This window comes from Scardinius erythrophthalmus, assembly GCF_964197995.2.
Source record: "Scardinius erythrophthalmus genome assembly, chromosome: 25".
Lineage (NCBI taxonomy): Eukaryota > Metazoa > Chordata > Actinopteri > Cypriniformes > Leuciscidae > Scardinius > Scardinius erythrophthalmus.
Window position 1 is genome coordinate 15,598,088 of NC_138245.1, and position 26,261 is coordinate 15,624,348.

The following is a 26,261-nucleotide window of genomic DNA, read 5'->3' on the forward strand; positions in this document are numbered from 1 at the left end:
GATTAACAACATGTATTTAATGGCGGCTGTATTACAAGACATGAACCTCCACAGAAGCTTGTTAGATCCTTTTTTTTTTTTTTCTCGTAAATGCTGCACTTGACTTATCACTGCTAAATGTCAAGTACATGCCACTACTAGATCTGAGGAATGAGATATAGGACTTAAAGATGTTTATCTGTTCACACAGAGCTGATATTGCTAAATACATTTGGTTTTCAGAGACTTGACACTTCAAAAAGCACTAAAATTGTCATAAAAAATGAAGCTTAAAACCACAAAAGAAAAAAAAAATCCAATAACTATACTGTTAAAAAAAGGTTATTCAGTCCAACCTGTAAGAAAACAAGATACATATTTGTTATAAATAATTGTTTTTGCCTTTCAATAGTCACTGGGGTATAAAAAGCTACATTTTTGGTTTAAGTCAGCCAGCATTTTTTTTTTTTTTTTTTTTTACTTCTCAACTTCTTTTAGCATCAAGCCATGGTTGAATATCAGACGTGAGGTCTCAGCTGTAGGCAGACAACCGTGAAAGTCTCTTAGCCATGGCTGCTTCAGTCAGGTATTATAAACATCACGCTCCACTTTTCCCATACCTGGGGCGTACACCTCAGATCGCAATCTACCCCCAGACAGCAGCACTGCGGTACAGTATACGCTGGCCTTTCTGCTGCCGACTGCCATGTACACCATTTCAAACCTCCTACTGCTGCCACGCTGAGTTCTGGTCTCTCTCAGTGACCCTTTTGAGCTTTGCAGCCTGGTTATAGCGAACCAATTTGTAAGCCCCCCTCATGTGTCACAGCATCTCTTTTGAGACATGTAGATTACCTTCACAAGTACATTTTAGAGGGCTTTTTTCCCTCATCTAAAGCCACAATTCCCGGCCTTTGATTTGCATCGAACATGTAAGTATACTGTAGTTTGCATACATAAGTATTTGTACTTTAAGCAGTTTAAAATGCACTTAAAGTTTGACAATGGGTCATGGTACTTTTTGTTAAATTCTGATATTTAAATATATTGATTAGTTAATATTAGTGTGTGTGTGTGTGTGTGTAGAGGTCCAAATATTTTTTAGGCCTCTATATATATATAGTAACATGACATATGGCATCTATTACCTAGTCGTTTTGGTACCAGAACAGAAAAAATTACTAGCCTAAAATCTATATTGCAAACTTTTAACGACGAAGCCCCCTTTCATTGTAGATTTCCCACCTTATGAATTCCAACACAAATCTATTTATTTATTTATTTCACTCTTTTGAGGCCTTTGTTTGGGCACAATTAAATTGAATCCATTATTTATTAGTAATTGTTCCATTGACAATTTGAGGGGTTACAATTCTACACAAAGGGTAGGCATCTATGTATATGCCTACCCTTTGTGTAGAATTGTGCTTGAGAAATTAACTGTATGAAAGTTAAGGAGCCATGAAATTAAATACTATGGTTCCCTCTCCATGTTCACAGCTCATTGAGACAGATGCTCTGTATTTTCAAACGCAAACCCAAAGCTTTAGGTCTGAAATGATAATATAATACTGTTAGATTTGGCCATATGTTACGATGGCTTTTACACCAGGTTAATGCATTTTTTCAAACATCAAGTATGGTTCTTGTGCATGCCATCATTATTATCTAAAAAATAATGGTCATTGATGGGGGTAACGCATAATGTGAGTTACGTAATCAGATTACTTTTTTAAGTAAGGAGTAAACTTTTTCAAATAAGTAATGCAAGTTATTTTGTTTTCCCACTTGACTGACACCTCTCCTGTCCCAATGTTGAGAGAAATTGAAAGTAAGGTTCAGAGGCATTTTGTGCACTGTGTGTGCAAACTCAGAATTTTAACCAGTGTCTTTGCTGCTGACCCCCGATGATCCAATTTAATCATACCAATGAGCAAACATGCCTTTAGATAAACGTCACATTTGTCTTTCATTGTGAGTGTTGAACTATCTTCTCCTGTGGCACAGAATGGCAGCACAGTTTAAAGTTTTGTTTGAAGTGAATACAGTCATTAATTTGCATTTCCTTCGCCGGAAACTTGTTCAATTGACTTTTGGTGTTAAAGGGCCTTTACATTTGCCAAAAATAGAACATTTTTGTTATTAAAAAAACAAACTAGCAAGCCCACATGAGAAAAAGAAATGCAAAAAGTAACCTTAAGCATTACTTTTTCATAAAAAGTAACTAGGTAACACAATTAGTTACTTTTATAACACAATATTCTAACATATTAATTTTAAAAGTAGCTTTCCCCAACACTGATTATGGTTACCTTTGACCCCTCGTATATTACTCAGCAGAAATGCCCTAACGTCTGCTGTACACCTGTTTTATATGACAGAAACATATTATTGTCAGGATTATGCTTTGTTTCATTGTTTGTTCCTGTCATCCTAAGTTGACTTATAGGGGCCTTTTACATGACAGCGTTTTCAACTAAAAACGGAAAACTTTTTATGCGTTTTGGGCATTCATTTCCTCAACAGGAACAGCGTTTGGAGGCCTGAAAATGCAAACTTTTGAAAACAAGTGCAAGTTTTTGAAAACGATACCGTTATTGTCTCAGTGTAAACTAAAAAAACGTGAATCTGTGCACAGGCACATAGTCTTTCTTTACAAAGGGACATTGCCAACTACTTGTCTGGCATGTATAATATAGCGTTTTTAGTTGTATTCGCGGATCCGTGTGAACGGGGAATGTTTTAATTGTTTCAAACATATTCTTAGTTTCCAAGTCTGTGCCAGTTTTATTCAGTTCACCTCTTGTCAATTAATTAATTTATTAGTTCCTTTGTTTAGTTCTGGTATAAGTTTTGTTCAGTTCTTTGTCCTGTCTCATCAATATTAGTGGACGTGTTTGCCTTTTTTCCTGTGTTTTCCTAGCCTGGCTAACGTCAGACCTCTTTCTCATTGAGACGTGGTCTGGGAACCATATGTTCATTTTCTCGTATTTGAGGCGTGGTTTACGAATGCCCAGAGACGTTTATTGGGCGCTACGAATGTCTATCAAATGCGAATAAAATCGCGCTGCGTGCAAGACAGCATGGGGTAACCCAGGCTAGTGTTTTCCCTGCATGGAATTTTGTATCAAAGACTGTTTCCTTGAATTATTCATGTTTTGTGCTTTATTGTACTACAGCCACAAGTGCTAACTATTTAATGTTGTAATATTTTTTAGAATTATTCAAATAATCTCAAGTAATCTCTATAAACACAATTTAGCTGTACATTAGAACAATGTAAAAGCTATGATATTCATCACTTCCACATTAATCACAGTGTAGAGGTTAATTATAAAACAGCCGCATTGATACGTTGAACAAGAAGCTCTCGGTAGCAGAGATGAAATATTATTAATCTGTTAATCAATTGCATTAGATTCAAGCTCATTTTCAAACGCACTAATTGTTTTTCATTGCTTGCAGTTGAGAGAAGTTAGCTTTTTGTAGCGCTAATTCAATTTATTCCCATCCGCAGCTGATGATTAATGGAGCGAGGTGGCTAAAATCTATCACACATGCAGAGGTGATTATTGCATTATGTACTTCTGAATAAACGCAAGGTCAGTGGAGCCCCATGGCAGCTCTTTATTCCCACTGCCGTCTTTCATTTGCACAACATGGGTTTATTGCCACTCCAGCATCTTGTTTAGTCCTTGGGGGAATTAAGGAAAAAGATAGAGATTAAGGATTTGTCAGGATTAATTAATAGAGTAGATATGGTGCCTCACTGATTTTTTTTAAGAATATATCTAGTGCGGAAATGAGAATAAGACAATATTCCTCAAAGTTTTGGAGTTAGTGAAAATCGAAAGTAAAATAAGAAATCTTATTTTACAGATACAGAGCCCCTAGCAGGAAAGGCCACTTGAGGTGACCCTACTGCCGCATTTCAAAGAGAACCTTGAAACAGATAGGAAAACTTCCCTTTGCTCGGGACTGAAGGCAAGAAGAGAATTTCCTGTTCCAGGGTTATTTTTTTATAGCTTCAGCATATCTTTTTAGTTTTCAGTTTTCTTTTTAAAGGTGCACTCAGTATATTTTGTGTTCATAAAAAAGGTTTTACATATAAGAATATTACTTTTGGAAGATATATTTAAAAAGATATACTCTCATATGAGATGAACAGTAAAGTCAGATCAGCAGCTTAATAAAAGCTGCTTTACTTTACATGGACCGGGTCTCCTTGTGAGGGCGGCCATTTTGAGATCACATGACTTGCCCTGATCCTTGACCCCCATATTGACAGCACTTTGTCAGAATACATTAAATTCGGCTAATTTCCAAGCAGATATCTTCAGTATAATGACATTTGAAAACTTCAGATTTTTCCAACACATTCACATCCTTGGGCGTCATATACTGACGCTTTTGACATTTCGTCTACATCGAACACACATGGCACCCTTTAGCGTCAATATGAGACGCACAGAGCTTTGTTCGGTTATGGGTAGGTTTAGGTCTGGGGTAGGGTTAGGGTTAGACCGCTAGGAGGCGCCTTCTGACCCATATCTGTCTGCGTCTCATATTGACGCTAAAGGGTGCCATATGCGTTCGATGTAGACGAAATGTCAAAAGCGTCAATATATGACGTCCTAGGATGAGAACGGGCTGGATTTTTCATGATGCTACATCCACACCCCTTCTAAGTCCAAGAAGCCATAATAACCAGCGCAACTTAAAAGTACTGAGTGCATTTTGAATTTTGACTAGTCTAGCAAATATTTTACAGGTGGGAAAGAAATATGTACTAAAGGTTATGTTGTCAGGTTACGTGCAGTATGACACCCATGCAAACATTTCCTTCGGAAGAAGATAAATACTCCAAGGGGGTTCGTGCGCAGGAAGTGGCTGCAAGGGGATTATTTGCTGAGAGAGCTCTCTCTTTCTCCCTCGGGGGAAATGCTTCATTCCTGCAGCAAAATGAATGGCCAGAGAATATAGATTTCTCTAAATGATCCAACACTCTTCACCCAGAGAGGGGCTATCAGCTCTCACTGCACCTGACACTGGAGCTTCAAATCATGGCTTTCCAAGCAGAAGGACTCTCCTCATGATTAAAGACATGTTTAGTGGTCTGAAATATGACCGTCCCCTGTATCATTCTCGATCTCTAAGAGTATGAATAGAGAACTGTGACACAAGAGGCTTTAGAGGAGTGATAAAGAAAAGTCGTACACAGGGCCCTCTCATACCACAAAGTATTTGTCATTGTTTCGTAATACAGGGTAGTTTTGCAAATAACAAAACCTATTGATGGTTCTTGGGAGTGTAGTGCTGTAACCCTTGTTTTTAAGTGAAATTCTCAGCGAACTGGTCTTTTTTCCAGGAAACAGTATGAAAATGGTGACCATGTTGTTGCTTTGTATAGCAACCGGGCTGGTCTTGCTAGTTTTAAGTAGTCAACTGTTTTCCAATCCTGCTCCTGGAGAATTTACCCCCAACACACTTGCCTTTTAATTTATGTAATTCTAAAGACCTTGCTTTCTGTAACGCTGCTGGCTGAATGATAGGAGGAAGCAGGATCCACATGCAGCAAACTTTATTTAATAAACCAAAACCTAGACAAACTCAGACTCGGGAAACAGGACACAGGAACCAAACAGCCAACATACACAAACAACATCACAAATGACAAGAACCCACAAACACTGAACCAAGACACAGGGTATAAATACAGTGACTAATCAGCTAAACAAGATAACAAGGGGGGCGTGACTAAGAGAAAACACCTGGGGATACTAATAAACTAGAAAAACTGCAAAGGACTACAAAACATGACACAGAACAGGAAATAACTAAAGTCCACACAAGACGAGGGAAACACAAGACAGGAATCATTACATAGCCCCCCACTTAAGGAGTGGATTCCAGACACTCCTCAAAAAACAATAGTCCAGGAGGGTGGTGGATCGGAGGCGGAACTGGGGGCGGGATGGAGGGCCAGGCCCATGGAACGAAAGGGGGCCTGGAGACTGCGACAGGACGAGAGACCAGGGTGGAGCAGGCTGTGCAGGCGACCCGGGCGGAGACGACCCTTCAGGCGGCCACGGCGGAGACGACCCTTCTGGCGGCCACGGCGGAGACGACCCTTCTGGCGGCCACGGCGGAGACGACCCTTCTGGCGGCCACGGCGGAGACGACCCTTCTGGCGGCCACGGCGGAGACGACCCTTCAGGCGGCCACGGCGGAGACGACCCTTCAGGCGGCCACGGCGGAGACGACCCTTCAGGCGGCCACGGCGGAGACGACCCTTCTGGCGGCCACGGCGGAGACGACCCTTCTGGCGGCCACGGCGGAGACGACCCTTCTGGCGGCCACGGCGGAGACGACCCTTCTGGCGGCCACGGCGGAGACGACCCTTCTGGCGGCCACGGCGGAGACGACCCTTCTGGCGGCCACGGCGGAGATGACCCTTCTGGCGGCCACGGCGGAGACGACCATTCAGGCGGCCAGGGCGGAACAGGAGACCACCCCTCTGGCCGTCCTGGCGGATCGGGCTGGTCCAGAGGTGTATTGCCCCCCCCCCAAATTTTCTTGGGGAGGCTCCCTGGTAAAGAGTCCTGGACCAGCGATGAAGAGGGCTTTGAGCTGGGCAGGACCAGCGGCGAAGAGGGCTCTGAGCTGGGCAGGACCAGCGGCGAAGAGGGCTCTGAGCTGGGCAGGAGCATTGGCGAAGAGGGCTCTGAGCTGGGCAGGACCAGCGGCGAAGAGGGCTCTGAGCTGGGCAGGACCAGCGGCGAAAAGGACTCTGAGCTGGGCAGGACCAGCGGCGAAGAGGACTCTGAGCTGGGCAGGACCAGCGGCGAAGGAGACTCTGGACTGGACAGGACCAGTGGCGAAGGAGACTCTGGGCTGACGTGAAGTGCAGGCTCGGCTGGACTGGCGTGAAGCTCTGGATCGGCGGAAGTGACGTGAACAGTCTCTGGATCAGCAAAAGCGACGTGAACAGTCTCTGGATCAGCAGAAGCGACGTGAACAGTCTCTGGATCAGCAGAAGCGACGTGAACAGTCTCTGGATCAGCAGAAGCGACGTGAACAGTCTCTGGATCAGCAAAAGCGACATGAACAGTCTCTGGATCAGCAGAAGCGACATGAACAGTCTCTGGATCAGCAGAAGCGACGTGAACAGTCTCTGGATCAGCGGAAGCGACGTGAACAGTCTCTGGAATGAGAGCTAATGTGGGAGTACCACGTTTCTCTTCCGTGATCCCCACAGCATATCCCGAATCACTCAGCTGCAGGGCCAAGTTAATATAAAGTTCTAAAGTGCCGTGGGGAGAATGCAGTGGCATGGTTGACCCAAGTGGCTCTGATAGCCCTCCTCTAAAAAAGATCATGAGGCACATAGGGTCAATAGGGGTAACATTTGCCAGATTGATAAACTCCTGTACGTACTCCTCAATTTTCCGGTCTCCTTGACGGAGACACATAATCCGTGCTACAGGATTCCTGGGAATCATTGTTGCTGGATCCTTGTTGTTTGGTGGGTTCTTCTGTGACGATCCAGGGTTGAATCAACGGAGGAAGCAGGATCCAAAAGCAACAGATTTAATAAATAAACTTGAAACAAGAGAGACTTAGATAAGGGAACAAGACACAGGAACAGAACAACCAAACTAAAACAACATCACAAATGACAAGAACCCACAAACACTGAACCAAGACACAGGGTATAAATACAGTGACTAATCAGCTAAACAAGATAACAAGGGGGGCGTGACTAAGAGAAAACACCTGGGGATACTAATAAACTAGAAAAACTACAAAGGACTACAAAACATGACACAGAACAGGAAATAACTAAAGTCCACACAAGACGAGGGAAACACAAGACAGGAATCATTACACTTGTTCAGTAGGGCCCTTTGATGCAGAAAAGGTTTTTTTTTTTTTTTTTTTTTGGCAAAAGATTAAAGGAATTGTTCAAATGTCATTTGATTACATTTTAAAGGATTAATTAAATTGTTAAAGTTGTATGCATTCATTTGATTGCCACAATTTCTTTATAATAATTTTGGTCACACTTTAGATTAGGGTGAATCGAACCCTAAATTAAAGTGTTACCATAATTTTGTATTAAATCAGAAAACAGAGAATCCAGAAAAATTCACACACAGAATTTCTGAAAAATAAAACGCATCTCATAGGGCCATATTTCTCTTTACATTTTAATATAGATATTATTGTTTTTTTAAGTTTTAGGAATTCAATTCAAACATCTGTTTGGGTCATTACAATTAAAATTAAATAAAAAACTGAATACAGGTTGAAACAGAAAACATGTGCACTTCAGAATCAGTATCTGCCTCTTATGTGAGTGCCTGTTGACTCTGAGCCATTTTCCCACTCTGCAGGGCCGATACTTTGTATTTATACCCTAACGATGGCATAATCCATTTAAGAGTTTGTCTTGGGTCATTATTACCTGCTGCAGAGCCATCTGTTGGCAAGTTCTGAGGGAGATGGCTGCCAGGTAGCTGGAGCCCTGAATTGGATTGAAACACAGGGGTCTGTAACGCAGGGCAAGAGTAGAAGGGGGTAGAGGAGGGTGCCCACTAACCAGATGGTCAGGGACTCTAGCCTCCTCACATTGCCAAATGGCCCTGAACATATTTAAGAGTACATTTTCAAAATATAAATGAAAAGTCTATTTAAAGCAGGAGCTTTTTAAAGATAGGTTGCAACTCTTGGGGTAAAAATCAGAGCTCAGGCAAATCCTATATTGTACTACTGTTTAGAAACTTAAAATATCGCTTTTTACTATACACAGTTTTTCTACCATTCGTAAGGAACTATGATCTTTTAGGGGTAGATAAAGTACAAATCAGTTGAAGACAACTCATCTGAGTCTGAGTACAGGCTGAGACTTAGCCAGATATGATCACATCATCGCAGATGAGTAGCTGAGTATCTGTTCAGCAAGCCGATGTGCAAACTGCCACAAATGAAACTGAAAGTAAGTCACAGATGCTCAACACAATCATCTTCATTAAAAGTAGTGAGACTAAATGATCTTACCAGTGCTGATGCTGCTCTCACTTATTGCGGTCTATGATCTTAAGCTACTGTAATGATAAATAAAATGCAGCTCATAACGGTAGCTTTCGTTGATGTGAACTCCGTTAAATTTGCATATAGCACAGGAATTGAAGATCGGATTTATATCCGTTTTGCGGAGACACATATATGTGGCCAAGTGTAAATGGAACTGTTTTAGGTCCTATGATTTCCTTTGTGTTGAATGAATCCTGGTTTTGCGTGAACTGCAGACAACCATGGTATGATGGCAGAAAGCAAATTATATGCGCAAGATGTATCCACAGCGTTAAGTCCAAATCAAGATAGAGTCTAAATGCTCTCGAGTCAATAACAAGACCAAGAAAATATGGATTTGATCTCAGCCTTGAGAAGGACTCAAGACAGAGTCCGGTGTCGTCCTGTTTTGAGTGGTATATATGAAGAGTTCAGATGCAAAAGCCTCTAAGTGCCATCTGAAATTTTCTTCTAGAATGATCATTTTTATCAAGTTCGTATATTTAAGTTCAGTAATTTCACTTAAATGACAATTAATAGGTAATTTTCATTGTCATTTAAGTGAAATTACTGAACTTAAATATACAAGCTTTATAAAAATGATCATTCTAGTAGAAAATTTCAGATGGCACTTAGAGGCTTTTGCATCTGAACTCTTCATATGTAAGAGATAATGTACATCCAGCCAGTGATTGTCTCAAAATAACCCCTGACAGGATGATGAGGACCCAAATAAGTTTGCCACATAAGTAAATAATTAGACAAGAAATATTGATCTGAGTTTAAATATTTTATTAGGTCTTTAAACGCACACTTTCCGTGTTATTTAAATAACATGGCTAAATAACATGGCCCGTTATAAGATTTCTAGCAGAGGTTGTCAGGTTTTGATTTTTGATCTGTTGGGAAGTAGCATAAAATAGCATAAAATAAAGTTAAAGTTAAGATGTTTGTGAGACATTAAAGTGTTGGGCCATTGATGTTGTTGCTCCGATTAGCCTCAGACAATTCTGGGACATGTACTGTATGCTCTGACGGGAAGACACACGAACTTGTCCGATCTCTTCATCAGACCCATGAAATTCCATTCTCCAGTGAGCGCCGTGAGATGACGGCCAATTACACCTGCCCAACACAACAGCCTGTGTGTCATGTCCATCATGTTTGTGTATACTTCTGTCTTTGTGCATGATTGCCCGGGTGTATGATATATGTTTGTTGTAAAAAAGCCCTATAGAGGTTGGTCTTGCTGAATCAAAAAGCTCCTTCATTACTTCTGTATGTTTTGCCAGTGACGTTTGACAGGCTCTGTGTCCATCTATCAGTGTGATACAGATGGGAAAGACCTTATTTGCAACAAAAGGTGACTTCTGTTTGTGTCAGGGTAGGAAGATAATGACTGATCTGTGTACACGGGAACAGCGGCGTGGTTTTGTCTATATATAGACACTCTCTCAGTGGCTCCGAGTGACTTTAACGAAGAGGATCTTGATAAGACTCGAATCATTGGGGAATGCAGGCTAAGAAAGTGCTGTTCTCTTTGATCAGTGGTCTATCTATGATCATTAATAAATATTCGGAGATGATATCAGTTGTCGAATTGGACTCGTTTGGGCGAGAGGAAAGGAAGCCACGTTTGTCTTCTATAAATGCCAAATCAAATCAACACTTGAACCAAATTTGTGTGATAAACCAGGCTGGATGACAAATTAGCCACCCATCCTTCGCTATTGAGTCTTGAAAAATCCAGTGCTATCTGACTATAGGTTGATATCAACTAATAAGGCTATTGAGAATAATAAGCAATATATAGGCTATAGCTTTATCTCAGAGATACACAGTACGTGTTTGCAATTTGTAAGAATGAAGCCCCTGGCCAGTTTCCATTTGGCATGTATGGTAAAGATCAAACACTTTCTGACTGAGCCGGGAATACGACCTTCAGATTAAATGGGATTCAAGGTCGCCGTTTCATTGTTTAGTCAAACATGTTTGAGTTTGTCATTCCGCAAATTGTTGCGTAAGGAGGTTTGTGCTATGACTAGAGATACTGTCACATGCAAAGATCACTCAACTTGATTGTAGACCTGTCATAATCTTTCAGTGTTTGGTCAAATTACATACATATATTTATACATGCATATATAATTTATTCTCTGTAATGGTTATATTATTTATTATCATTATTTGCTTATTTTTTTAATTATGACTTTTTAAATTAAATGTATTGGATTTATATGTCTTTTTTCTGTAATATCAAGGTACACCTCTGCAAAATAAATAAATGTATTTATTTATTTTTTTTCAATGATCATTTAAAGAGAGACTTCAAGTTCATGTCTTTCATGTCTAGCAACATTTCAGCACATAATCAATAATATGCTCTTTTAAAACACTGTGTATTATAACATGAACACAATTAATCCTGTAGGAGTCAGTGGCTTCCTAAAAAATAAGGTTAACAAACATGCGTATACATGCTTTGCATCTCTGTCGACACACTGGATTTGAGCACTTAAAACAAGACAGTCGACAGCTTTTGGAAAGGATTTTTATTTAATTTTTCTTAGTTTACATTGTATATTTCTTAGACTTGATAAATTATTCTGTTTACCAATTGCACATTACCAGATAAGCACAAACTAAATACTTGTAATCTTTCCTTTGAAGTTGTATGCACAAGCTGTCATTTCTAAGGGCTAATTCTTAGCCCTAGCCAGATGAGGTGTTTAAAAAAACAGCTCTCATCCTTTTGTGCCCCATGATACTAATTAACTAAACAATGGCTTTTTACTGTTTGTTTTTCAAGGAACACTTGGCGACAGCAATATCCTATAAAACCCTAAGCCCATAAATGCGTCTTCTCAAATTCCCAGTTTAAGTCTATGTTTCTAATAGGTACCAATGGGAGAAAGTGGAAAAACTTTGAGTCTCTGGATCACCTGGTCTTAGAGGTTGTGCTTTATGTTCCAGTTTACAGTGCTATTGATTTCACACCTACAAAACAGGATGTTTGGTGATTCTGCCGTCACCATTAGCAGAGTGCCTCTATGGAGGACAACCGTTCCTCCTTTCTGCATTTCAGAGAATTTTAATGAATGGTTGTTAGTCTAATTCTGGCTTTAATGATTTGAGTGCTAGCCATAATCCATTTGAAATAGTACAAGCTGGATTGCCTGCCTTTTTTAGCAAATGTTTCTGATCCAGCATTTCAGCCTATACAGGCAGATACAATATCTCTGTGTTTAGTTTAGTGTGATAGATGTCCTCAATAACGCTGATGCTTCTTTCGAGCCATTCAAAAGAATTCTCCCTGTCTGTTTCTTCTTCTTCGTATGGAACGTAATAGACTTGGGTAATTAATTAGATGCTTGGGGGCCGATGTGTTTTCGCAACAAGTGATTTGTCTTTTTGATTTGGCTTTATCTTCATTGTTTTGGTATCTGTCTCACCTGTGTGCATTGATCTGAATGCACAAATGACACCTTATTCACACATTCACCGCTGAGCAGCATTAGTTTTACTGGTGCTTTCCCTCGTTTTAAAGAATATTGCAGAATAATGCAACAGCATCTGTTTTATCTTATGGTATGCCGTTTTAGAGCGATCCCATTACCATTTCTAGGCATTCTTGTAACATTTGCACATACATTTTCACATAATTGGATGGACAGTGAACTCATCTCGGGTTACGAATGTAACCTGGGTTCCCTGAGAAGGGGAACGAGACACTGCGTCCTAGGAAGCCAATGGGGAATACCTCCTGCATGACCGGTGTCTGAAGCACGTGTCAAAACACGTGCTTAACATTGGCCGGCGACAGCCTATGACGTCACTACTGGTGTGACCAGAGTATAAAAAGGCACCTGTAGTACACGTCATCCTCTTTCTTGTCTTCAAGAGCCGTTTCTGACACGTGCTTCAGAAACCAGTCATGCTGGAGTCATTCCCCATTAGCATCATAGTATGCAGTGCGAGTTCCCATTCAAAAGGGAAACAATATCAGAAGGTTTGACAGCATTTAACATGCAATTGTTTTTGTGCAACATTCAAGGTTTACAAAACTTCGGTAGCACTGAACAAGTTCAGTATGTTGAATATGTTGAGACATGTTTTCTTAATCAACAGAATGCAACCATTATAAAAGTAATGAATGTGTTAAATGTGTTTAATAAATAGATGCTGTTAAAAACATTCAATTAATCTAATTTATTATAAATTAACATAAACCTGTAAATTCCCTGATTAAAAATTCAATGAACTTTTAGTATTGTACATTAACAAGGTTTGTACAGCTCTAAAGTTATACATAAAGTGTTCACATTTTAGATAGTTTAAATTTTATCTTTCAGCGTCTATGCAAAGTATGGTTGTGTGCTAGAGCCATATTTTGTGTAGAAACACATATGAATATAGACCATGTCTGCCAGGAGGAGCTGTTTTGATGAGCTGTCTATTCTAGTATGTACTAGCAAATTCCCCTCAGTACTACAAATAATATCTCATTTATCTCCATTTTTCTCTCTCTTTCAATTTCCCCTTTGAAAACATAAAACATGCATAAGTGTTGTTTTAACAGAAATTGCTGGAGGAGGTCACAAGTAAAGCAATATTTAACATTCACCTTGCAGTTCAGAGGAAAAAAAAAACAATCTGCCCCTATATCACTGTGGACTTGTCTGACCTCTTGGAAATGCCTGTATATTTTAGAATTTAATGTGAATGAGGCCTGTGAGACATGTAGCATGTACCCCTGAGGATGCATATTTTATTCATATGTCATGAAAATAGTGCTTTCTATGCTGTCAAGGGCCCGGTGATGGTTTTGGTGGCATGGCCTATTTCTGCCACAGGCTTATGTTGTGTTTCACCTTGTATGAATTCAGAATTATTTTTGTAGGATAATGACGACACGTCTCTGTAAGTTTTGTAGAATTGAAATCCATCAGCACTGACATGGTAAAAGCCATCGTCCTTATAAAAACTGTCAGAATTTTAAATTTAGGCTGTCCATGCACAAACTCTGGTAATCTAGTCTGGTACTTTACTTTATTTCCAAGAAATTCCTTTGATCGCACTATTTTGTAAAATAAGTGTTTTGTGAGGTTTGTTTGAGGATGGAGAATGTCTGTTTTCATTAGCTGCAAACTTATTCTTTTTGGACTTGTGTTGTTGGCCCGATGCAACATGACTGACAGCTAGTTTCATGCCTTCTAACTAAGGTAACTGACAAGGTCATGTCAGAAGTGAAGACAGGTAAGCGAGACAACACTGTGAGATGTCTCTCTTCTCATTTCCTGCTCGTTTTTCTGTACTTTCCCTCGTCTTCACCCCCTGTGAAGACAAAAGAACATGATAATAAACACTGAGCACAAAGACATCTGTATTTTTTTTAATTATATTTTCTGTGCCACTGCAGTTTACTTTTGTTATGTTTAATTAGTGCGGATACAATATCTATTTCTTATAATTACCAGCACTACAGAGCAAAAAATCATAGTCTTAATGAGTATCTTTGTCTTGTTTACCAGTAAAAACTGTCTAAACATCCATAAAACAAGATGAATTTACTTGAGAAGCAAAACTATGTAAGATGATATGGCTTGTTTTCAGAGAACAGATATTTGCACTTCTTTTAAGCATAAACAAGTGGAAAAACAAGATTTTTTTGGACTCGTACAAAGTTTTGATAATCCTGTCAAATGATCTATTGTTTGTTTTTTATCTAGAATAAAAGAGAAATATAATCATTAATATTATGAATTAAAATGATTTGTTATCATATTAGATTTAGAATCCTTGCTAATATGTTTTTCTTTCAATATTATCTATGTGCACATAGAAAGTGGTGTAAAGTTATTATTTTAGATCTAATAAGTCTAATGCATAATTGATAGCGAATTCAGCTATTGGTTTAAAATTACATTTGACAGATGTATCGATTTTTGGCTGTTCCTCGTTTCTAGTGCAGCAGATCATTTTAACTCGATGCACAGTGTTCTCTGTGCAGGCAATTTGCTGTAGGTCTAACAGCTTGTGACATCCATGAGGTGCCCATGGTATATTAGGGGTTTGTAATGGAGAGGACACCATCCATGCTGGAGAAATCTTGTGGGAGTAAGGCCAAGAAACTTCTGGCATCTTCTGATAGGTGCCATTACTCTTGCTTTTCCCTGCATGCTCTCTCGGCTGCCCCAAGCAGTACCTGGGCCTTCCACCACTGGGGGTGACATGATCTACTCAGCCTGTCTTTACCTATTCCAGGGAAACATAAATGCTGTTTTGACGGGTTTCATAAATATTGATAAGATAAATCCAGAAACACAAGGTGTTTGCTATCCACTGGCCGTAGTTCAGCGAGTAACAGTGTTGGTCCTAGCATAAATCAAGCTCTAACAAATAAAATGAGGGCATGGACAAAACAATGTGGTAATGGTCCTGTTGTGAATCCAGCTGAAATGCACTTAAGTAAGGGAACTGTTAAGCAATTATTAGTCAGTGACACTCATTGTATCATCAATATTGCAATGGGTCTATGACATATAAGAGTGTCCATGATGAATAAAAAGGAAAACAAAAAATGTCTTAATTGTAGATTAAAACGTGCACCAAGTTCTTAGAAATGTATGCATGTTGGTTTCATATGTTTTTTTTAACAGTGTAAAGTTAATGACAATGAAAAAAAAAATCAATCTATCTATCAATCAATCAATATATGTGATTGGATGGCTGGACGGACGGACGGAGATTCATCCATCCATCCATCCATCCATCCATCCATTCTGTTGTATAAACCTGACATTTTTCACTTTATGCTCCTGCTTCCACTTCACTTTTTTTTTTTATTATTATAATAATAAATCACAGAAATAGCATTTTTGACCTGGCTAAAAAAATTAGCATCATGTCATTGACCCATTAGGTGCATGTTTAGATTGGAAGCAGAGCATGTGAAGAAGCATCTTTTCCACTTTCATAGTAACATCAATCACTGAGGAAAAGCCAAAGACGGTGCATTCCCCTCTACTTTAATTGATGGCTCTGTTGGGTAGTCGAAAGGCGTTAAATTACTGATGTTTCTGGTGATTGAACGTCAGCTGTCAGTCTGTGAGCAAAGAGCCGGAGGCACGGGTGTAGGAGGTGTGCAGAGGAGATGAGGGTTAGCGCTGTCCTGAGAGTTTGACAACCCATATCATTGCCCGGGTCAGAGTGTAAATGAAGCTCCGGTGTGGATTGCTCCTCTTGAACGGCGGCCTAGAATAATGGAAGTTTTGTGGAGCACTGAAGATTAATGTTGAGAGACAACAACACATCATTTCCACCTTCTCTCATTCGGTGAGGCCTATTTAAAAGCGAAAGCATGCAGACAAAATCATTCCCTTCATTCCTATAAAAGATTGAGAACAGAAAAATTCTGTACTACAAATGATATAAAAAGACAGGGGTAGTGTGCAAATGCTCAATGTGCAAAATGTGTTGCAAAATCCTTGGCGGTGCCATTTTCGACGAAACGTGTATAGAATGGTAATGTTTAGTAGTTGCGGAGTTATTTCCCTCTATCAGAACAGATTTCTCCCCACCTCTAAATTACTATTTTAAGTGTGACTATCAAAGGGTTCTCCAGCTCCCTTCGCTTTGCCTAGTGCCGACAGCAGATATTTCTCTCCGTAATTTTTTAAAGGCAACCTATTTCAGGGACTCAGTTTGACTGGATAATGGCCCTGCGTGCAGTCTGGAATTTCTGAGCGGTTTGGAGTTTTGTCATTATCGATTGGGCTGTTTTGAGTGTGATGGCGTTGTCTGTTAAAGGGATAGTTAAATTTGATGGTACATAGAGACAATGGATTCTCTTTTATGAATTTGAGCCAACCAAGTCATCACCCTTAATGACCTTTTTTAGCAGCAACAGTCAAACTGTGAGCTTCTACATCCCTCCCTGAGAGAGTTCTGTGTCTGTGTAAAGAGTGATGTGTGTCCAACTGGCACAAAACACTGGCTAATAATAATCATGGCAGCAGAGTTTAGTGTGCTTTGAAAATCTGGGATATTTATGGTTTTATTTAAAGAAAATACTTGTTTTCTGCAAGATACATTAAATTGATCCACACTGTAAAAAGTTTAACTATTATTTACTCAATTTTATTGGTGAAACATTTTTACACTCAAAAAAATTGAGTAAATTTTAAAGCTGTGAAATCAATGAAATATACTGTATAAATTGAGTAAATGCAAGTAATAAAATTAAGTAAATCTGAGTAACTGCATCAGGTACATTAACAAATAAAATTGAGTAGAAATAATTTAACATTTAAACATTAAAAAAACAATATTTATGAGTAATATTAACTGTTTTTATTAATGAGTAATATTAACTTTTTTATTTTTTATTTTCTTTGTAAAATAGTACTCCAGACAACCACCAGTATACATTACATTGGCCTTTATTTTCAATGAGTACAGCAATACAGCACATTTAGACAGTTTTTTCATGTATACAATATTGCCTGCATTTAAACTTATTTAACAAGTAAAAATGAAATATTTAAACATTCAGGTAGCCTAATTCAAGTGTAATCAACCACTCTATATCCAATATCCACCGAATCTGCGCTGGTCCTCATGCCGGAGACAGACTCGCCTCTGCGGGTGAACTTTGAACTTCATACCGCCGTCCTGCGTTTCACTCACAGTCACTGTCTGGGGCACAGCCGAAATATACTGCGAGCGACTGACATAACCTGCCAATAAACAAAAAGTGATAGTTCTGAGGACATTTTATCATCCAAATGATAATAATTATATTCATTATCATTATGAAAGTCATGTGTTTATGCAAAGCGTTTCAATCACGCAAGACAAACGCGGCTCTCGTCTCGTTTAGGTGTCGAATTACGCCTCTGTATGTTGTTTTGTATTAAATATGATTTAAAGCACAGTAATGATTTTATAGATAAAATAAAACATACACCAACCTGAATTTCACAGTGAAAATGCACCAAATCTGCGACGCTGAGAAGAGAGTTGTTGTTCTGGAGACTGGAGAGTTCAAACAGCCCGCGCTCACTCCAACCGTCGAGTTTTCGTCACGTCAGAGGAGGGGTGAATTGTTTTAATTGAGTAAACTTACTCAATTTGAAGAGCGTGTTAAATATATTAATAATATTGATTTGAATTAAGTATTTTTTTTGTTTCTTGAAACAGATCAGATTAATTAAACATTCTCAAATATTTTGATAGAAATTTCACATATATATTAAGTATATTATAAAGAAATAATTGGTTAGTCAAATACTAAATTATTTTATTGAAAAAAACTTAAATATATCTGTAAATTTTAGATAAAATTAACTGTTGGATTTTTACTCAATTATTTTGGTATGTTTAACTCAAACAATCAAGTAAACGATATACAGAGATTTTATTAAGTTAATAAAGTTAAAAATTTCTGTAATATTTACTAAGCCACAGAATTATTTTTTACAGTGCAAAGTGACAGTAAATACTTTTACATTGTTAGAATAAATAAATAAATAAGATGCTGTTCTTTTGAAATTACTTTTATCAAAGAATTTAGAAAATTCGTTTCCATGGTTGCCATCACAGGAATAAAGTACATTTTGAAATATATTAAAGTAGAAAACAGTTTCAATTGTATTAATAGTCATTTTGCTGTGTGTGGTCCTTGTAAACCCTACATACACATATATATATATATATATATATATATATATATATATATATATATATATATATATATATATATATACATTTTGTTGATGATGATTTTTATTTTTATTTTTTATTTGGTCCCCATGAGAAATACTTTTTATCTCACAAATGCGAGTTTACATCCCGCAATTCTGACTTTTTTACTCACAATTGCTACATTTACATTTAGTTATTTAGCAGACACCTTTGTCCAAAGCGACTTACAAATGAGGACTAAATTAAGTGAGTCATTGTGATGAGGCAAAAACAATGCAAGAAGTTCTCAAAGTTCAGGCATTTCTCAGAGTAGCATAAGCCAGACAAGGGAGGATTAAAGGAAAAGGAAAGATTTTTGTTATGAGGCTAAGTGCATTGAGTTTTCAGTTGTCTTTTGAATGTTGTCAGGGATTCTGTATTCCGGATAAGGGTGGGGAGATTATTCCACCAGCATGGAACCGTGAATGAAAATGTTCTGGAGAGTGATTTTGTAGCTCTCTGTGATGGAACCACAAGCCGTCGCTCGTTGACCGATCGTAGGCTTCTGGTAGGGATGTAGACTCGTAGGAGTGAGTGAAAGTAGGAGGGAGCTGACCCTGTGGTAGATCTGTAAGCAAGCGTCAATGCCTTGAACTTGATGCGAGCAGCGAGTGGTAACCAGTGCAGAGAGATGAACAGAGGAATGGCATGGGCCCTTTTTGGCTCGTTGAAGACAAGACGGGCTGCAGCATTCTGAATCATTTGTAGAGGTTTAGTTGCACATGATGGAAGTCCACACGCACTCAAGGTACAAAAGCTGTCACTGGGACAGTACCCTTCAAAAGGGTTCTAATATCATATGTACCATTTAGGTACTAATATGTACACGTTTGGTACCAATATGTACCTTTGAGGGACTTATATGCACTCTTTAGGTACAAAGGCGTACCTTTTGTAAAGGTACCGCCACAGTGACAGCTTTGGTACCTTTTTTTCTGAGAGTCCAGCCAGAAGAGCATTTCAGTAATCAAGCCTAGAAATGACCAGGGCCTGGATGAAGATGTGTTGCATGCTCACTTAGGAAAGGGCTGATCTTCCTGATGTTGTGCAGTGCAAACCTGTATGATCGAGCTGTCTTTGAAATGTGGTCTGTGAAGGTCAGCTGGTCATCAAATATTACTCCAAGATTTCTGACTAGCTGGATAGTGTCTGAATCTAGATGGATAGTGTCTGGATAAGTCGTGCTTTAGAGACGGATTGGAAGGGAGGCAGAGAAGTGCAGTCTTTGCCAGATTGAGCTGCAGGTGATGATCCTTCATCCATGCCGAGATGTCCGCCAGACTGCTTGAGATCTGTGCAGCTACTGTGGGATTGAAATGAGTGGAAGAGCTGTGTGTCAGAAGCATAGAAACCATGTGCCTGTATGATGTGTCCCAGTGATGTGGTGTAGATGGAGAAGAGGAGGGGTCCAAGAACTGAACCCTGAGGAACCCCTGTGGTCAGTTGATGAGCTTTGGATGTGGAGGGAAGTTCCTGTGATGCCCAGTCATGAGAGGGTAGACAGAAGGATCTGATGATTCACAGTGTCGAAGGCAGCAGACAGATCCAGGAGAATAATAACTGATGATTTGGAAGCAGCTTTTGCGATCCATAGGGCTTCTGTGACCGACAATAATGCAGTCTCGGTTGAATGCCCTTCCTTGAAGCCAGATTGGTTGACATCCAGCTGGTTGTCAGTGACAGGAAAGATTATACTTGGTTGAAAGCAACTCGTTCAAGTGTTTTCGCAGTGAATGGTAGGAGAGAGACAGGTCTGTAATTCTTTACAAGTGATGTGTTTAATGTTGTTGTTTTTTAAGCAGTGGAGTAACCCGAGCCTGCTTGAATGCTGTAGGGAAAATGCCAGTATGGAGGGACGAGTTGCTGTGTTGAAGTGTGGGAGAGATGGCTTGTAGAAGGTGTGAGGGGATGGGGTCTAGAGGGCAGGTGGTAGGATAACTGGAGAGGAGAAATTTAGATACTTCTTCCTCGGTTAGTGGAGAAAAGGAGGAGAGAAAGTTTTGGGCTGTGGGAGAGGTTGGTCTGGGCTCCTGTGTGTGTGGAGCTGAGAAATGACTGCTGATAGTTGTTTTGTTGGTGAAGAAGTTAGCAAAATCATCAGCCGTTAAAGAGGAGGTGGGTGGTGGTGGAGGTGGACAGAGGAGAGAGTTGAATGTCTTGAAAAGTGATCATGTGTTAGAGGCGCTGTTCATCTTGTTGTGGAAATATTAAGATTTCGCGGCATGAATATCAACAGAAAAGGAAGAGAGCAGAGATTGATACAATCTCAGGTCAGATGTGTCTTTTGATTTGCGCCATTTCCTCTCCGCTGCCCTGAGTTCGGTCCGGTGTTCACGAAGAACCTCAGATAACCAGTGGTTATAGGGAGTAGTGCGTGCCAGCCTGGAGGAGAGAGCGCAGATATTGTCTAAAGAAGAAGTTAAAATGGAGCATAAGGTATCCGTTGCGGTATTCACATCCAGAGATAAGAATTGTGAGGGTGAGGGAAGATGACACAGCAGAGGAAAGAAGGGAGGAAGAAAGTGAGCGCAGGTTTCGTCTGAAAGTAACTGGTAGGGGGGTTGGTGGTGCTCAGGTAGTGAGTTGTAGATTGAAAGTAATGAGGAAATGATCTGAAACGTGGAGAGGTTTCACCAAAATGTTGTCTGTGATGCAGTTGCGTGTAAACCGGGTCCACTTGGTTGCCTGATTTGTGAGTACCTGTGGTGATGAGCCGTTTGAGATCGAATGAAGCTAGGAGAGAGATGAAGTCTGTTGCATACGGCATACTGTTGCAATCTGGATCTTAATGGGAGTTGTAAGTGTAAAAGCATGACATTCAAACGAGTTGTTATTGCAAAGAAAAGAGAGAGTTGAGTATTTCCAATTGTTAGAAATGAGAAGACCTGTACCCCCAACCCTTCCCAGACTGGCAAGGGGTGTGAGAGAAAGAGAAGTTGTTAGAGAGAGCAGCAAGAAATAAATTGCTAGTTTATTTCTTGCAATTCTGACTTCTTTTCTCAGAATTGTGAGATATAAACTTGCAATTCTGAGAAAAAAAGTCAGAATTGCGGGATATGAACTCACTATTGTGAGATAAAAAAAATCCTAATTCACAAAATTGTTCTACATCCTTCCCAATGTTGTCCACCGCATCTCCAAACATGTGCAATTTGAAGGCAATGAAAAGAAATATAGTCAATATCTGTGTAGGCTATATGCAATAAAACATCATGTGTAATAAAGGGGTTCCAATTTAAACTGATTGCATATTTGAAAGTAGAAGTTAAAACCACTAAAACAATCGTGATAATAAAGAACAACAAAAGCACAATCTAGTAAGAGATACAGGAACACAAACTCATGTGAACATATTCCATTTATACTTTATTGATTTACAATAGTCCCTTTACTGTTACTGCTATCATAAAAACTGAATTTCTTGTGTTACATGTATAATTTTAAACTTATATTCCATGTTGGTTACACTTTATTTTGATGGTCCACTTTAGACATTCTACTAACTATAAGTAACTTTGCAACTATATGTCAGCTAACTCTCATTTGAGTATTAGTGGACTATATTAGATTAGGGTTAGTAGAATAAGTTGACTTGTAGTTGAAAAGTTACTTACAGTCAGTAAAATGGGGAGCATCAAAATAAAGTGTTAGCAGATGTTATGAACACAGTCTTCTAATACTGTAATGAGAGTTAGTATCAAGTGTTACCCCAAAGTTTAACAAGAATTTTTTCAGAAAAAAAATAAAAATGCTATTGCACTCCATTTGTCTGATGTGTTGAAGTCTGTGAAGTTTAACGGAGAACCACTTGTTGTCAGTACAAGCCTGTTTGCAAAATGAAATTATATGCGTGACTGTCTAACATTTAAAGATAATGCAAGTTATGCACTGAGGAAAACGCGTCTCAAAAATGATTAAACAGCACACAAACACATTTGTGAAAGAACATGACAGGGCAAGCAACATTACACTATTTGCTTCTGTTTGTTTTGTCATTCTCATTTTTAGGGCAACTTGTTTTTTTGCTCTTTTCCTCCACTATTTTCCAGATGTGTTTTTTCCATAGAAATGCTTTATTCACTTGTAAAGTGACGTGAATGGATGTTTTTCATGCATAGTAAACAGATGCGATTAACCAATAATCAAAATCATTGCCAATTATTTTCATTATCAATTTTATCAATTAGTTATTGCAGCCCTAGTATAGCCAAGAATTGAAGGTGTCAACACAGAAATTACATGTAAAAATAAATTAATTCCATTTATATCTGTGTATGTTTCTCATGTCTCTACAGTAACAGATATGGCGTATAGGAAAGTGCGTGCTGGCCACGGTTCTCTCCGTGTGCGGGATCTGGAGAGTGTGGAGCTTCACACAGCTTCCCTGGAACTGGAATGGGACATGGAGAAGGAGCTGGAGGAACCAGGCCTGGACCGTTTCCAGCTGGAGTGTGTGGAGCATCAACCTGTGAGCAGCTCTTCTGGCGGGGGCATGGACCCAGACCTGGAACCAATTCAACCCTCCGTTTCCCCTCACGGACGTTTTGAGCGTCTCCAGGAGGACCCTAATTACGTCTCTCGTTTCAGCCGAGCGGTACCCAAGGGCCAGAGATGGAATGGGACCTGCCTGGCTAAATACCTGCTAGCAGGGCTGGGTGTGTTTGCTCTGGGGCTGCTCATTGGACGATATGCCTTCAGCAGGGAGCAAGTGAAGGTAGAGCCAAGTGCAGACACAGATGTGCTGGAGAAGATTGTTCAGGGAATCACAGCAGAGAAAATACAAGCGCTGCAGAGGTAAATGTTCCGTACTTTCCATCTATTGTCAACACACAGGGCTTCTTTTTTTTTTTTTTCAGAATGAAAGTGGAAAAATACAGTGGATCTTTTTACAGTAATAAATAAATAAAGGAAATAAAGGGTTTGCAGAAGGAATTAAGGAAAGGATTTGCACTATAGTTTGCTCAGCAACAACAGATGACAACAGATTTAATATCAACATCATAATATATGAACATATGAGGGTGTTCCCTTGGCTATGGGCTTTTTAAGCACTGAGATGTGTTTTACAGAAGTTTCATTTCACTGATTTAATGTGTCTACTAATATCCAACAGTGGATACAGTAGTGGATACAGTATACTTGCTCCACAGGACAATTCAGTTTTTTTAAATATAATTATTATTATTATTATTATCTTGGTAATTTGAAGCAACAAGTAGACCAATAATAATAATAATAAAAAAGATCTTTCACAAAATATTACATTAAACATTTATATATATATATTTTAGGGCTGTCAAAGTTAAAATAACGCGTTAACGCAAAATCATATTAACGGCACTAATTTTATTTAACGCGCGATTAACGCAGCGCGTATTTTCTGTTTGACCCGTGGCCCAACCCCTAGTTGGAGAAATGGAGATACACAGTGTTGCCAACTTGGTGACATTGCAGACCCCTTTAGCGATTTTTTTCCCTTCAACAAAGCGCCCAAACCTTATTTAGTTTCTGAGAATCTACCGGTAATGCCGGTACTGCTCTCTCAGCACGCGCGCGCGCCTCTCTCTCTCTCTCTCTCTCTCGCTCTCTCTCTCTCTCTCTGCGTCTCGCGCGGAGGAGCAGCTCTTTAATTCACAGATATTATGTTGCTTCTCTAATTTTACAAGTATAGCCGAAATCAGAGCACAGATATTGTCTTTATCTTATGTGTATTTATCTTATGTGTATTTGATTTCACCAGACGACGGCTCGATTATCAGAATTTTTGTGCAGATTAACTTAACATCTTAGAAGGAAGAGCTGGTTATGTCTTAATGGGTCGCGTTTCAGTCACCATTTCAAATTCATTCCGTTGACAACAGAAACAGTAAAATATACCAATGAAAACATTTTTATTGAGAATTTAGCTTCATCAAAATGGGCACAGAGAGAGAGACAAACTACAATGTAATAATAAATAATTAATGTAGCCTACATTTAGCTTTAGAAGAGCTGCCCCTGTCATGCAAAAATCTAATCATGTTTGTGTTAGTAAATTGCTCAGTGCAAAGAAAGAGAAGTAATGGTAACCTGGCATTTTTTTGTTCTTTCTACATGTCTAATAGACATGAACAAGTTCTTTGAAAAACATCTATGACCTTTGAAACATGTCTCCTCCTTATGCTCTATATTGACTATGGTTTCAATAATAAACATACATTTGCATAAAGCATCTATTTATCCATGCCCACGTTGATTAGAGTATTAGTATTAATTTAAGGTACATTTAGAACAAATAAAAAAACGTGCGATTAAATGCGATTAATCGCGAGTTAACTCATGACAATCATGCGATTAATCGCGATTAAAAATTTTAATCGATTGACAGCCCTAATATATTTATATATTTATATATATTTTTTTTTTTTTTTGGATATTTTATAAGTATATATATATATATATATGTATATATATATATATATATATTATAAGTATGTATATATATTTTATAAGTATATATATATATATATATATATATATTATACGTATGTATATATATTTTATAAGTATATATATATATACACACACACACACACACAGGATAATCCACGGCTAATGGATTACATATAAATACACATACACACACCACCATACAGACATTACACCCATTATTGGCTGATAAGAGAAGATATTTTCAGGGAGATTAATTCTATAAAGTTTTACGGGGGAATCAAGATATTTTAATAGACATTCAGAGGGTGAGGTGAGGAATCAGACAGAAACTTCAAGGGCGTTCCAGCCAGTGAGGAGAAGTGAACCATACTGAGGAAGCAGATGCAGGGACAGTGTTTCAGTGGGACAGGCTCTTTGGGACCTTCATCTTTAAAAAAAGAAGTCCTACAGCCAAAGTTGTGCACAGCTTATTCCCACTAGTGACAAAGCTGCCTTGTTCACTCTGAGCCCAGCTGTGTAGTCTCTGACAGCCAGACTAAAGTCGCAAGCAGGTACTGATGTTAAAATTAAATGCAGACAAACCTCAAGCGATAACACATTGTTTTTGGAGCACGGATCATGGCGAGCATGTATATTCGTGTCAAAAAAGATAACTCGGTTTCCTCTGAACCAAAACCGCCTGACTCCTGAAACAGGCTTTGCGGTAGTGTCAATTTATAATTTATTTTGTCACATTTATATTTCAGACTGCAGCGCCAACAGCTCATCTCAGATCCTTTTTCGAGCGGGGAAGAGCAGACGATATTACAATGCGGCGAGGCTGCAAAGACGAGAAGTCTAAACATTTTGATGGCTTTATTTACCCCACATTCATGCAGCCTCTTAATATTAACACTGCAGCTTGAAGAAATAAGAATATGTGTGAGGATAATTTCATTATTTGCTATTTAGATGAAGCAGAAATTGTTTCAATGAACTGTGGAAAATGGTTGCCCTATCGGAGGAAGCTCTGTGGCGTGCAGAGATTAAAG

At 39.0% G+C, this 26,261-nt stretch overlaps 1 protein-coding gene across 1 annotated transcript in view; it reads left to right on the forward strand.

Annotated features, from left to right (window-relative positions):
- Window positions 1-26,261, forward strand: part of naaladl2 (N-acetylated alpha-linked acidic dipeptidase like 2) — a gene marked incomplete at both ends in the record, with an annotated part of 268,891 nt that overhangs the window by 59,617 nt on the left and 183,013 nt on the right. Inside the window, one exon of the mRNA XM_081357673.1 lies at window positions 23,094-23,592. Within this exon, the coding sequence (XP_081213799.1) occupies window positions 23,094-23,592 (499 nt within the window). The remainder of the gene's footprint in view (window positions 1-23,093; window positions 23,593-26,261) is intronic.